General features: G+C 45.5%; 1 protein-coding gene and 1 non-coding gene across 15 annotated transcripts in view; both read right to left on the bottom strand.

The window, feature by feature from the left end:
• AZIN2 (antizyme inhibitor 2) overlaps window positions 1-14,743 on the bottom strand; it is a 41,332-nt gene that overhangs the window by 14,610 nt on the left and 11,979 nt on the right. For 10 of the 14 annotated variants that reach the window (XR_004619804.1, XR_004619802.1, XR_004619803.1 and 7 more), the window contains 3 exon segments: window positions 14,561-14,726; window positions 13,008-13,170; window positions 11,694-11,806 (listed from right to left, as the gene is read on the bottom strand). Coding sequence is in view for 11 of the 14 variants with exons in the window: in XM_019802425.2 (XP_019657984.1) it covers window positions 11,694-11,806; window positions 13,008-13,170; window positions 14,561-14,726 (442 nt within the window). In the remaining 3 variants the exon portion in view is untranslated. 14 annotated transcript variants of the gene reach the window in all.
• On the bottom strand, window positions 4,726-4,827 carry LOC117801209. The gene has a single exon (XR_004623739.1). It is a non-coding gene; the product is annotated as a U6 spliceosomal RNA (small nuclear RNA).

The following is a 14,743-nucleotide window of genomic DNA, read 5'->3' as shown; positions in this document are numbered from 1 at the left end:
CTTCATATAGGGCGCTTGGGTGGCTCAGTTGGTTGAGTGTCTGCCTTCGGCTCGGGTCGTGATCTCGGGGTCCTGGGATTGAGCTCCACGGTTGGCTCTCTGCTCCACGGGGAGTCTGCTTCTCCCTCTCACCCTCCTTCTGTGTGTGCGTGCTCTCTCTCTCAAATATTTTTTAAAAAAAGAATCCTTCATAAATTCTCTGTACTGATCCCTTATCCAGTTGTATATGTGTTTCCGTATTTTCTCCCAGGGTGTGATTTCCTCTTTCCTTTTGCTAACAGATGAACAGAAGCTCTTCATTTTAATGTAGACGAACATCGGTCTTTTCCTTTTTTGCTTTGTAAGAGATTCTTTACTGTTCTTCCCTGCTTCAAGGTCAAACAGATATTCTGTATGGATTTCTGGGATTTATATTCACATGTGCATTGAGATAGGGATTCAACTTCATTTTTTGCATGTGGACAATCAGGTGTCCCAACATTATATATTAAACAATCCCCAATGATCTGCTTTGTAAGCCCTGTCAAAAATCAATTTTCCAGATATGTATGGGTTTTTCCTGTGCTCTCAACTATGTTTTTTTCTATTTTTTTTTAGTGCTGGTGTCTAAACTAAACCATTTTAATTGCCTTCAATGTTGGCAATTATATTATCTATTTATGTACATCTATATTTCTATTATATATAATCTATTATCCATTATATTACCTATTTATTATTTATTTATTTGAGAGAGAGCACAAGCTGGGGAAGTGGCAGGCAGAGGAAGAGGGAGAGAGAGAAGCAGACTCCCCGCTGAGCAAGGAGCCCGACATGGGCCTGATCCCAAGGTCCCGGGATCATGACCTGAACCGAAGGCAGACACTTAACCAACTGAGCCACCCAGGCGCCCCTGAAAACTGTTTCTAACCCCACAAATTAAATGTTACTGGTGGTGGTGGTGGTGGTGACAGTCAATGATCCTTTAGATAGACCCATATATTTAGCTATCTTTGGTCACCATTCCTTCTTGCAACACAGACCATCCCTCTGGAATCATTTTCCTTATGCCTGAAATATATCCTTTAGAACTTCTGTTAGCGGATATCATATTTCCTTGTCTGAAAATGCCTACATTTCGTACTCATTCTTGAAAAACGATTTTGCTGGATACAAAATTCTAGGTTGATATATTAAAGCTGCTATTCCAGTATCTCCCACCTTCCATTGTTATGAGAGAAAAGCTCTAGGTCTGTCATTCTTCTACAGGTAATCTTCTATCTGTCTCATTTCTCTTACTAGTTTTAAGATCTTCTCTTCGCCTTTGGTATCCCGTTTCACTAATATGTTGTCTAAGTGTGGGATTTGTGGGATTTCCTAAATCTGAAGATGGGTCTTCCTCTCTCCCATTCTATTGACAGTCTGCCAGTTACTAACTTTTTGCTTCTCAGTCCCCAATCCACCCTTCTTTGTCTTGCTTTGGGTTACTGGAGCTGAACCTTATAGACATTCCTTCTTTGCCAGGTAGCTCTATGTTAGGCTTTGTCAACAGAGGTTGCTAGAAAGACACTGCAAGGACAGATCAGGAAGAAGAGACTGTCCTTCTTTTAGCATGCTATCTTGTGTGGCCTCTATGGCTCAGCATATGAGGGTCTGGTAGCCTTCCCCTCAGGGATCCTTACAGTCCAGCCGTGGCCCACACCCTCCAGCAAGCATCCCTTCCACTCAGCAGCAGGCTGCCCCTATGACCCAGCTGTGGCAGGCACCCTCTGACAAGCTTCTTTGCCACTAGCAGGCTGCGTATCTCTGTGACGATCACAGCCTTTTTTCAAAGGTTTCAACCTCAGCCTTGGAGGGAGGAGCCCTCCTCTGTGTTCTTCCTTGTTCGCTCCCCCTTACCAGCAGTAGTAACTGCTTTTGCCCCTTTTAGTAATTAACCGTCTTTCAAGTTGACAATTCTTTATATTGAAATTTCCCTGCCCAAATTACTGGTATGGTTTCTGTATCCTCGTGCCATCTCTTCCTGAAACTATAATTAGACATTGTGTCTGATGTGTTCCCATTCTGCCATTTCCTGTGCCTTCCGTATTTTTTATCTCCCTGTCTTTGTGCTACATTGGCATCAGTTCTTTAGCTCCATCTTTCCATTCTCTAATTCTCGCTTCAACCTTCTCTAATAGCTTGCTGACTCTGTGCACTATTTCAATTTTCATACTTTTTCATTTTTAGAAGCTCTGTTTAATCCTTTTAAAAATCTGCTGGAGAGGCGCCTCGGTGTTTGAGCTGGTTAAGCAGCCAACTCTTGATCTCAGGTCTTGATCTCAGGGTCATGAGTTCAAGCCCTGAGTTGGGCTCCATGCTGGGCATGGAGCCTACTTTAAAAAAAAATCTGCTAGATCATATTTTTATATTTGCTTTTACTTTGGTCACCTTTTCTTTTCTTTTCAAGAGAGAGCACACAAGCAGGGGAGGAGGGGCAGAAGGAGAGGGAGAGACAATCTTAAGCAGGCTCCATGCTGTATGTAGAGCTGATCACATGTCCCTGTGATCATGACCTGAACGAAAGTCAAGAGCTGGAGGCTTAACCAACTAAGCCACCCAGGTGCCCCTTGGTCACATTTTCAATTTCTTTAAACACTGTAAACATTCTGTTTATCTTTAACATCTGATAATTCTAATACATGAAATAATTCCAGGTCTGGTTCTGCTGTCTATTACTTCTGCTGGTTTGCCTTCATGGGGACCTGTTCCTTTGTGTTTTGTGACTTTTGACTGCAAGCTCATGTACTTTGGCACTTTACTTATGAGAATTCTTAAAAACCTAGGCTAAAGATTTCCACTCCAGTGAGATGTTGTGTTTGCTTCTGCAAGTTAAAATAAATTCTCCGCCTTGAGGTTTTTCAGACAACACAGTTAATATGAATTTGGACAACAAACCCAAGAAAAGGCTAGGTTATGTCTGTAAAGTCTCGATTTTGTGCCCTCTTCCAACCACTACCAAGATCCAAAAGACATGTGTTTTTTTGCTGTCCTCCTCTGTGGGATAGGTGCTTTTCTGGTTTACCCTTACACTAACGTTGATTTCCTTTTTGGGGGTTCCTGGCTTTATGTGAGGGGTCCTATCAGATTCTCCATCCTGACTGAGCGCCCAGGAACCGTGCAGCTGTGAAAGCTGAAGACCAGTGCCGCAGTTGTTCAGCGTACACTCCCAGACAGAAAGCCAGTTTCAGTTAGGTTTTCTCTCTGGGTTAATGAATTCATTTACCACATATTTGAATAGTCATGATTTTACATGCTTGGGACCCACTAGTGAACAAAATAGACCAAGGCCTGTCCTCATAGTATTTACAGTCCAGCAGGAGGGAGGCACACAACAAAATAAAGAAGTAAATTATATAGTAAATTAGGAGATAATAAATGGTACTGATTAAAAGAAAGACCAGAGCAGGGGGAGGGGCAGGTGGCAGGATTAGATAAAGCATAAGGCCTCACTGAGATGACCTTCAGGCGAAGATGCACAGGGGGTCAAGGAGTGTGCCTGTGTGGTATGTGGAAGAAAGGTGATCCAAGCAGAAGGAAAAGCTGGTGCAAAGGTGCTAAGGCAGGACCGTGCCTGGGGGAGCTCGAGGAACTGCAGGGAGGGGGAGTGGCAAGGGAGGGGATCAGAGGGGAGACAGGGGCAAATCACAAAGGGCCTTCGAAGCCCTCGGAGGACTTTGGCTTTAATTTGGAGGGAGACGGGAGCCAGCGCGGGGTTTTAGGCAGTTTTAATAAAACTAGACATGATTTGACTTACATTTTAAAAGGATCTCTCTGGCTAGTGGGTGGAGAATAGGCTGGCTTTTACTCTAAGTGGAGATGCCTGCTTTCACTTAATTTTGACCTCTGAAGGATCCCCCGCTTTCTTGTAAGTCAGGATACAGTTTTCTTTGTTGTCAGTGGGGAGGCTGTTCAGAGTACCTAGACTGCCACATTCCTGGAAATAGAAGGCACCCTGCCGGTTTTCTAAACACAGCACAAAGCTTTTGCCAAAATGCTACGGAATAGGCTGAACAAAGAAAAACATATCAAAAGGACAGGACAAAGACAAGAGATGAAAAAAATAAAACTAGTGTACAGTATGGCAAAGCAGTAATAAAACAAAAAAGCATTAGAAATCATTACTTAAGAATTCTTAAGACAACAACTAACCAGATCCACTTAACAAATGCTATTGCAATACACTCAAGACAGAGTCCCACTTTGTAACCACAAATCACTGGAATAAAATACAATAGCAAGTAAGAAAGCCCAATCCTGTCAACACAGAGAGGGGCTCTGGACAGAGTGGAGTGACAGAAACTTGTACCCTGAATTTTGGTTCCCGAGATTCTTAAAAAACTCCTGGGGTACTTGCCCCATCTGGGTCCCTCCCCACACCCAACTCTACCTTTCATTTATAAAGTGCCAATACACAGTTATTAAGTTATATCTTTAACCCTAAGTATATGTCATTTTAGACCACTCAGCGAACATTTAAAATGTCTATACATTAAAAAGTCCACCTAACATATCAGTGTTTAAGGGAAACCTCCCAATACGTCTTTTTAAAAGTTAAAAATAATGTGTACTATGACACTCAGAAAGAGAAGGAATCGAAGTAAATTTTAATAATAATCATCACTGAATGGTGGGATTAAGGGATCACTTTATATGGCTGTTTGTACTAGATTTTCCCCAATAAACATTCTCTCTCTCTCTCTTTTTTAATTTATGGGACACTTCACAGATTCGCATGTCATCCTTGCACGGGGCCATGCTAATCTTCTCTGTATTGTTCCAATTTTAGTACATGTGCTGCCAAAGCAAGGAATACACGTTCTATTTCTACAATAGAAAAAATATGTATAAAACAAAGGTAATCTCTAACCCACAGAGCACAAAAGGTAAAGAGGGACAAACTCCCTCACTATTAATTGCAGAGCACTTAGTTAAGACGTATGATAGTATGTTGAAACTTCTATGAAAGAATAACAAAGAATCATAAAATTAGAATAAAACCAACAGATTGACAAAAAAACTATTTGTATCAACTACAATATGAAATACACACATATACGCATATGCAAGCTCATCTTCATTTGTAAGAAAAAACTCCAAATTAGGTAAGCGGAGAATATAAAAAGATATTGACATCAAAGGAAATAAAACAATAAACAAAATGCTTTATCCTTGTCAAGAAGACAGAAATGAAAGAGATACTGAGGTATATACCATTTCAGATAAATTAGCCACAAGAAAAAGTCACAGCGTGCACTGCTAGGGAGCTTATTATGAAATGAGCACAGCTGCTAACGGTATAGACTGGGCCAAGCTTTGAGGAAAACAATCTGGCAGTATGTATCAAGAGACCTAAAAATGCTCATTTCTTTTTACCCGGTAATCCTATTCTAGGGACTCATCATAAGAAAGCAGTTTTTTAAAGGGAATCTACTTTCAGTGGATGTAACTTGAGCCAGCCACGCAAAGAGAGTCACAAAGCACATTCTAGGCAGAGGTAATACTCAGACACGTGAATGAACATAACCAAAAATCAGCAATGTCCGGGCTCCTGGGTGACTCGGTTGAGCGTCCGACTCTTGGTTTCGGCACAGGCCATGATCTCAGGGTGGAGGGATGGAGCTCTGCATCAGGCTCCACGCTAAGGAGGGAATCTGCTTCCCCTCTCCCTCTCTTTGCCCCTCCCCCCTCTCTCTCCAATAAATAAATAAACCTTAAAAAAAAATTAGCAATGTCCAAATGCCCAGTGATGGGAAGATTTTATCTGGAGGCAATAAATTTATAGGAAAGTAGTTAAGAGCTCGTTCTCTGGTGACACCGAGATAATCGAAGACAAATTAGCTATGCACCCTACCCCCAAGCAGCTCACAGTCTGCAGTTTAAAAATTCTACCCTTTATTACTGTGCGACTTTGAGCAAGTTGCTTCACCCCCATGCCTCAGTTTTCTCATCCGTAAAATGGGTCTGATAACAGTATCCACCGTATAGGATTATTATAAAGATTAAGTGAGTAGTGCCATGTATGCAGTAAGTGCACGGTGGCTTCAGCCACCACCACTGAATGTGAGGCTCACAGCCACATGCCACTCGGTGTGTCTGGTGAAAGAGGGGGGACATTATGGATAAATTAGCATAGAGGATTACAGAGCTTCTTCCTCCTTTGTTCCTTTAAATTTTAGGTTGCTCCCATAATTTTTAAATATTGATTCCATTCCAATGTAGAGCACCCACTATGTGCCAGGTCCTGTACTGGGGAAACAGTTTCTGCCCTCGAGGGGCTCACAGTGTAGTGGGTGATCCATTCATTCATCATTCATTCATCAAGTAGTTATCGAGCACCTACTATGCACCAGCTGCTGTGCCAGTTGCTGGGAATTCAGAGGTAACAAGTAGACAAAGTGGCCGCCCCCACAGAGCCTGCGTGCTGGTGGGGAAGGCAGATGATATGCAAGGAAACAAAACCAAATAAGAATAATTACAGATTCTGACACTTTATGAAGAAAATCAACGGGATGACGATACTATCTGATGGTGAGAAGCAAGCCCCCTTGAGAGAGAGCAGTCAGGAAAGGTTTCCCCGAAGAGCTGACATCCGACCTGAGACATACCAGAAGAGAATAAGGAAATCATCTCAGGAGCAAGGGGAAGCGCACTCGGGCAGGTGAATACAATGGTCGTTAGGTCTGAAGGAGCTTAGGTGCTCCAGGAGCAGAAAGGAGGCCACTGGGACTGAAGCAGGTAAGTGAGGGGCTCAGTGGGGACGGATGCGGCTAAAGACGTGCGCAGGACCCTTGGCAGCCAGGGTGAGGAGTCTGGATTCTATTCTGAGAGCAACAGGAGCCACCGAAAGTTTTAAACAGAGGAGAGATATGGTCTTTGGGTATTTAAAAAAATCACTTTGTCTACAGTGGTAAACAATGGTAGGAAGGAAAATGGTAGGAAGGCAGGAGTCGGGGCGAGAAGACCAGTTAGTGATTGATACACTTCCCAGGAAGGGGTGATGGCAGCTTGCGTGCTGCCCCGGGGGCGGGGAAGAAATTAGATGGATTCCAAGTGTATTTTGGAATTAGACTGAAAAATTGCAGGTGAACTGCCTGTGGGAAGAGAAGAAAGCAAGAATCGAGAATAATGCCAAAGTGTTATAGCTTGAACAGCTGGCTGGCTGGCTGGCTGTGCTGTTTACTGAGAGAAAACTGTGGGGAGGAAGAAGTTTGGTTTGGAATGCAAGAGTTCATTTCTGAACAAGTTAAATTTGAGTGCCTGTAAGACATCCAGTAGAAATGGCAAGTGGGTAGGTGGATACACGAGTCTGGAGCTCAGGGGGATGGGCCAGACTAGAGATCGAGATTTGAAAATGATGAGACTGTAGAAGATATTGAAAGCCTCAGTCTGGAAGAGCTCACCTAGGAAATGCATGTAGGCAGAGAAGAGGATTGAGAATGGAGGCCTGAGAGTCATCATTCAGGGGGTGAAGCCACGGGGAACATGCCAGAGAGGCAAGGTGGGAATGACAGGGGAGGAGGCAAAGCCAAGAGCATGAAGGTGGAGGAAGGTAAGCTGCTGAAGACAGAAGTGCTGCCCCCGCGCTGGCCACATGCAAGGGACTTTCAAGAGCATCCTCTGTGTGGCTGTGCGATTGATATCCCGTTGGAAAGGTGTGAAGAGGGAATGAGAGCTGAGGGGGCAAGGCAGCGTGTGCAGGCCACTGGCTGGAGGGGTTCAGACTCGAAGGACAGTAACAGAAGGGAAGGTTACCAAGTCTCTGAAAGAAGAGAAAGTATGTATGTCCAATAAATATACAGAGAGATATCCAACTTCCTTAGTAATCAGGGGCGTGCACATCAAGACAGGAGAAACCATTTCACATCCACTCAGTTGGGAGAATAAAGTCTGACAATGCCAAGTGTTGGAAAATCGAGGATCCACCCGACCTCTACCCGGGGAGGGGGGATCGCCAAGCGGTACACCCATTCGGAAAACTGGCACTATCTCATGAGGTGGAACAATCACGTGCCCTATCTATGCCCAGCAATCCCACTCCTTGTCCTTGTGTCGCGGAGTCCCAAACAAGGATATTCAGAGTGGCGTATTTCACAGTAGCGAAGACCCAGAAACAACCCAGCGCCTGGAGAGGAGAGCGGCTGGACAGGCCACAGCGTGCTGGCCGACAGTGTGAAACAGCAGTCCAGGGACGGGCCTTAGTACACACAGCAGCGGCCATGCATCTTAGACTGTACAGTACGCATTTTAAAAAGTTCAAAAAGGTTACGTACAGGCTAACATCCTTTTTGTAAAGTAAAAAAACAAATTATAAATACATTGAGGAATAAACTTTTTTTTTTAAAGATTTTATTTATTTATTCGACAGAGACAGAGACAGCCAGCGAGAAAGGGAACACAAGCAGGGGGAGTGGGAGAGGAAGAAGCAGGCTCATAGCGAAGAGCCTGACGTGGGGCTCGATCCCATAACGCCGGGATCACGCCCTGAGCCGAAGGCAGACGCTTAACCGCTGTGCCACCCAGGCGCCCCGAGGAATAAACTTTGATGTGACAAAACTACGTGAAAGAAGCCATGCGAATGGCAAGCAGGCACATGAAATGAAGCTCATAAAAGAAATACAAATCAAAACCACAAGGATATGTCACCTCACACCTGTTAGGATGGCTGTCTCAAAAAACAAAAGACGACCGGCGTTGACAAGGTCGTGGAAAAAGTGGAACCCTGGTACGCCACCGGAGAGAATGCCACATGATGTGGACGCTGTGGAAAATACGATGGCGCTTCTCAAAAAATTCAGTGTAATCCAGCAATCCTGCTTCTGGGTATTTATCCAAGAGAATTGAAATCAGAATCTCTACGAGGCATTAGCACTCCTGTGTCCATCGCAGCACTGTTAACAGCTGCCAAGACCTGAATGTCCATGGATGGATGAATGGATTAAAAAAATGCAGTATATCCATACAATGAAATATTATCAGCCTAATCAAAGAAGGAAATCCTGCAACACGCAACAGCAGGAATGAAGGTTGAGGACATTATGCTAACTGAAATGAGCTAGTCACAGAAGGACATGCACTGCATGCTTGCATTTATAGGAGGTATCTAATAGTCAAACTCACGGAACAAAGAATAGAAGTGTGGGTGCCAGGGATTGATGGGGGGGGATGGGAAGTTGATAATCAATGGGCATAAAATTTCGGCTCTACAAGATGAACAAATTCTAGAGATCTGCTGTAGCACGTGTGCCTACGGATAGTAGTACTGGGTCATGCACTTAACCATCTGTTACAAGAGTAGATCTTAATGTTAAGTGTTCTTACCGCAATAGGAAAAAAAACTATATTAAAAAGAAAGAAAAAAACCTATATGAAAAAAATGGTAACAGATGAGTCAAAACAGTGGGTGCTTTGCACGGGAAGAGACAAAGGAATGAGGCGGTAAAATGATAAGAATGCTTATTTCACTAAAAAGAAAACAGACAGGTCCTCCCATGAAACATTTTTACCCCAAAACTGATTAGGAATCCACTGAAACCAGGAAATCTAACTACCTAGTTTCAAAGAAATACAGGGCCTGGAATAACATAGTCGATAACACTAAAGGTAAATCCAGGGAATCCACCAATCAGGAAAATGCAGAATGCAGGAAACTTTAGGACCAACAACTCAGTTTCATCAACAAATGATTAAAAGAGAGAGAGAGAGTTGGGGAAACCAATAGGTTAAGAGAGAGACAACTGACCAAATGCAGTATGTGGACCTTTTTTGGCTGCTGATTTCAGTAAATCAACTAGAAAAACCATTTATGAGGGGGATGACGGGGGATACCATGGAATTGTTCATTTTTAATTTGATAATGGTATTATGATTTTTCTAAAGTCCTTTCCTTTTAAAGATATATACGGACATATCTTTGAAAAAATTCCAGTAACACTTGTTATGTCGTTTTCTGTGCTTTTCTTATGACGCTGTTGTAGCCTGTGTACTGATCACCATACGCACGCACACACACACACACCCCTACCCAGCAGGACTGCATTTCCAAAGCATAGACAATTCTGTCTCACCTACTGTCCTGCGCAGGCCTCAGTATAGAGCTTTGCATACCGAGAATACTCAAATGTTTATTGAATTTGAAAAAAGAAAGAAAGAAAATAAACCAAAAAAGAGCCAGGATGCCTCCAGCGATAAGAAGTATACTTTGAACCATGCATTGATTATGTTTAATAGAACTTTCTGTGCCTGAGTCCAAACACAAAGTCCTGGGGAACGAAGAGCAGGGATGCAAAGCTGCCACCATGACTCGTGAGGGGGACCTTCTTTGGGGAAGAAGATGCTGACACCCCCAGCCAGGGTGGGTCTCTCCGACACACGTCCAGCTGCAGCGGATTTATTGTGTGTGTCGCCATCTGTCCCACGACCGGACAGGGGCCCCACCCTGGATCCGATCACGTGGCTGGACCTGGTAAGTGGTTGACAGCCCAAAGGAAGAAGCTTCAACAGCGTCCAGAGGAGGGGCAGGCTGGTCACAAAGACGGTCAGTAGCACCCTGGTGCCCGAGGCAGGGGCAGCAACCGGAGACCCCAGATGGGGGTGTCTAGTGACTGGGCCCGCAGTCCTGTTCATCTGAGTTGCTGATGAAGGGAATGGGAAGTGGGCATTTGACAGGAAGAGGGGTATTGGAAGGCAGAGGGGGTCTGGAGGGGACAGGACCTGGGAAGCAGCTGCCGCCCGCTGTGTGACCTGGGGCGCAGCCGGCCTGGTCCTTTCTCAGTGCGGTAGGATGTGGGAAACCATAGGAATGCAGGCGGGGCTAGTGCATCACAGCGGAAAACTGAGTTCCTGAGCACATCAGGGAGGTTTACTCAGACTAGCTGGAGGAAACCACACGGAACAACCCAGCTATGGAATGAGGACGTAATCAAGTCATGGCATGGGCACCGGGTGGGGGGGCTCCTTCTGCCTGTGATAGATAAGGGGCAGGAAGAGGAGCTGACATTTGAGTGCGTCTTAAAAAGCTAGACAGGATGGAAAAAGAGAGAAAAAACTCACTGAATGCTCATGATGATCTGGGTGCCTGGAAGGGCACTGAAGTTCCCTTCCAGAAAAGGGGCCACACAAACAAAGGCCTGGAGATGCGAAACTACAGCGGTGTGTCTGATTTTCGTTCCCCTCTTTGTCCATTCCTGTTCCCTTGTCCCTCTGGAAAAACCCACTAAAGATGAACTGTTTCTTTTTGCTTCTAGAAATTCACTCCAGGGCTTGATCAGAGATGGATGTCAAGATAGGTTTACTCACAACACTCAAAAACAGCAAACCAGCCGCTAGGTTAGACGGGTTACAGTCCTATGTAGGCTTCAGCAAGCATGTTGCCAAGGTTAGCTAATGGCATGGAAGAGCTATATCCCATATCGAGTGGAAAAAAGCAGTTACAAAACAATACAATCCAACTTTATTTTTGAAAATCAAATACATTTTTTAAAGACTAAAAAGAAATCTAATGTTCAAAGAGTCTGTCTCTACGTGGTGGGATTATGGGTAATCTTCATCCCGCCATCTTCTACAATGAATGTGTTTTACTTTTTAAAAATTATATAAAAACACCCCCAGAATGTTATTTAAACACACAAACACACACACACAATTGAAAACAGGCCCACATGGGGTAGGCTCACCTTCTGCAGGATGGGGGTAGGGCAGGTGTTGTCAAACAGGACTGAGTTGAAGATTCCATACACGCCCTCACCGAGGTGGTACACGATGGTCTTGGGGGTGGAACCATTCTCCTCTGTGGGGAGGGGAGGGGTCAGGGGCCGCACAAGCAGCGGTGTGAAGGGGTGGGAGGGGGGCGATGGCACCATGGGAGGCTCAGCAAGGACGATGGGTAACTGAAACAAAAAGGCTGCCCCTTCCTCAGCTATGGGGTGGGTACTGCCGCCTCCTACGACACGAGGCTCACGTGGTGCACACTCACCCCTGCTGAGCAGCCCCGTGCAGGACATACTTCCTGCCTGCATGTGAGCCCGTGGAAGCCCCGGCAAAGGAAAAAGAGCAGCCCACCCACCTCAATACCCCAAGGGGTTAAGCCGCTTACTCAGAGGCACGCAATGGGGCAGTGCATGAGCTGAAATGAGAAACCAGGTCTCCTGGCTGGACTAGATACGGTAATTACCCAGATTTATAAAGGAAGCCAGAAGAATGCCATCTTTACACACACACATATACACACACACACACACACACGAAAGACATTCTACCTGGAGCCCACCACCCCTCCAAGTGGATTCTCAGGGCAAGACACACAGACCTCAGTTCTCCTGCCTGGGACCCTGGAGCAGAAGGCAAGGCCCCAAGATCAGAGCTCCTGACCCCACTCACTCAAGGGGTTGCTGAAAGGACTGATCTCTCTGGAAGGGCAGGGATGACAGCAGGTGTTGCAGCATGGGCAGAGAACCCTGAGTCAGCCCAGCCTGAACTTGAATCCAGGCATTGGCCCTTACCAGCTGTGTGACTTTGGGCTAGTGACTCAACCTCTCCAGGCCTATGTTCTGTCATCTATAAAGTAGGCTGAGACAAATAAAAGTTGTCATTAAATATTTCCATTATGTCATGGGCAGCAGTAGGATGAGTAAGAGCCTATACTTTGGAGAGGAGACAGACATGGGGCGGAATGCAGGCTTTACTTTTTACTATCAAGCAATTCACTTGTATTCTCTTTGGCTCTCAATTTCCTCATCTGCAAAATGGGTTAATAAAGGATCTGTTCTCCCTAAGGTTGTTTTAATCTCAATCTTAAAAAAATATAAACATGCATAGGGAAAACTGACACTAAATAAGTGTCTTGGGGGTAAGGGGACTTGGTTGTAAGTTTCCCTGCAGAAAGGATCCATTCTCCAGATTCCCCATCCCCTAAAACCAGACCTTGCTCAGCCAGCCACTGTCCCTAGCTTCGGGAAAAAATGAGGGTCTGCTGCCCACCTGGCACCTACCCTCCCTTCCAGGCTGGTCCAGAAGAACCTCCTTCTTGGCGATGATGCTGACTGCCAAGGTGAAGGCCGAAGTCACATAGTAGCGCCCCAGCCTGGCAAGGATGTCCACGCCACAGCCCTCCGGGAAGTACAGATCCAAGGCTGAGTTGATCACAGAAGCAATCTGGTGGGACAGGGACAGGGGGCAATGACGTGTGAAATGTGGAGTTTACGTACTGAGGACTTGATATAGCTGCAAGTCTATTTCTTGAAAGCTGCTTTGATTTCAGAAAGAAGCACTTGGCCGCTGCTAAGGCCCCAACTGGTGACTGCAGACAGTTGGCCAGGAAGGTAGGAAGCAGACGGAGCTCGGTCAAGTCCCTTATGCTCGTGTAAATCACCTGCCTCAATGTCCCCACAGTGGGAAGAGGTGTTCTTAACATAATACTTGGTACTCAGGTTCCAGAAGCCCTGATGTAGATCTTTCTTTCATAAATGACCAATGTGTTAAATGACACATTTTTCACAGAAAATAGAAGAATGAAGGTCAAAATCACCCTTAATTCTGTCATCGAGATTGTGAATCATTGTTAACTTTTTGGAGTAGTTCCTTTAATTCTTTCTTTGTACAAACACTGTTTTTTATTATAAACATGATACGGCTGAACGTAAGTTTTATAACCTGCTTTACTCAGACTGTGAGTGACCTCACGTGGAGGTCATACAAATGTACCATAATTTAACCACTTCCCGGGTGTTAGATGGACCAGGAAAGTCCACTGGGTTTTTGTTCTGAACACTGCTACAATGCTCATCTTTGAAGCTCACTCTTTGTGTCTGTAAGGGATTATTTTCTTAGGGTCAGTCCTGACGTGTGGATGTCCCAGGACTTGGCTCTTATTGGGGAGAGGCGACCCCTAGTGGTTGGAGTGGGGATTGCGGTGGCACAGTTTTCTTGATTTCATGTCCGATGGAAAGGAGCAGACAGAATGTGGGCTTTTCCTTTCCCTGCCCTCCCATTTGACCTCTCATCAGCTCACCTGAGGGAGAATAGAGCGCGCCAGGCCCTCAGACAGTTTCAGGCCTTATGCAAATAGGCCTGGTTAAGCTTCAAATATGTGCAGGGACTAGAGTCAGAGAGAGCTGGGTGTGTAGCCAGCTCTGCCGCAGACTCAGAAAGTGACGTGACCTCGAGGAGCCTCGGTTTGCTGGGCTGTAACACGGGGCTAATAATAAAACGATCCAGGGGCGCCTGGGTGGCACAGCGGTTAAGCGTCTGCCTTCGGCTCAGGGCGTGATCCCCGCGTTATGGGATCGAGCCCCGCGTCAGGCTCCTCTGCTATGAGCCTGCTTCTTCTCCCACTCCCCCTGCTTGTGTTCCCTCTCTCTCTGGCTGTCTCTATCTCTGTCGAATAAATAAACAAAATCTTTAAAAAAAATAATAATAATAAATAAAACGATCCAGATAAAGCACCAAGCACAGCATGCAGCACCTAGGATCCACTGAACAGCACTGGGTACGCCGACCCCTCCTCCCGCAGAGCCCAGTACCACACTTCGGACCCCAGGGTTACCTCTTCGAATCTCACTTTGGCCCCCTCCAATCCAGGGAAGCCACCACCAAGGTCCAGGATGTGCATCCCATGGCCCAGCTCAGCGCCCATTTCAAACACCAGCCGGGCGTCTGCGATGGACTGAGTGTAGGCGTGAAGGTCAGGACAGCCGCTGCCAACGTGAAAACTGGGAAGGGAGGAAAA

This window comes from Ailuropoda melanoleuca, chromosome 2 (assembly GCF_002007445.2).
Source record: "Ailuropoda melanoleuca isolate Jingjing chromosome 2, ASM200744v2, whole genome shotgun sequence".
In the NCBI taxonomy this organism is placed as follows: domain Eukaryota; kingdom Metazoa; phylum Chordata; class Mammalia; order Carnivora; family Ursidae; genus Ailuropoda; species Ailuropoda melanoleuca.
The sequence above is the reverse complement of the archived record's forward strand: the minus strand, read 5'-3'. Positions and strand labels throughout refer to the sequence as shown.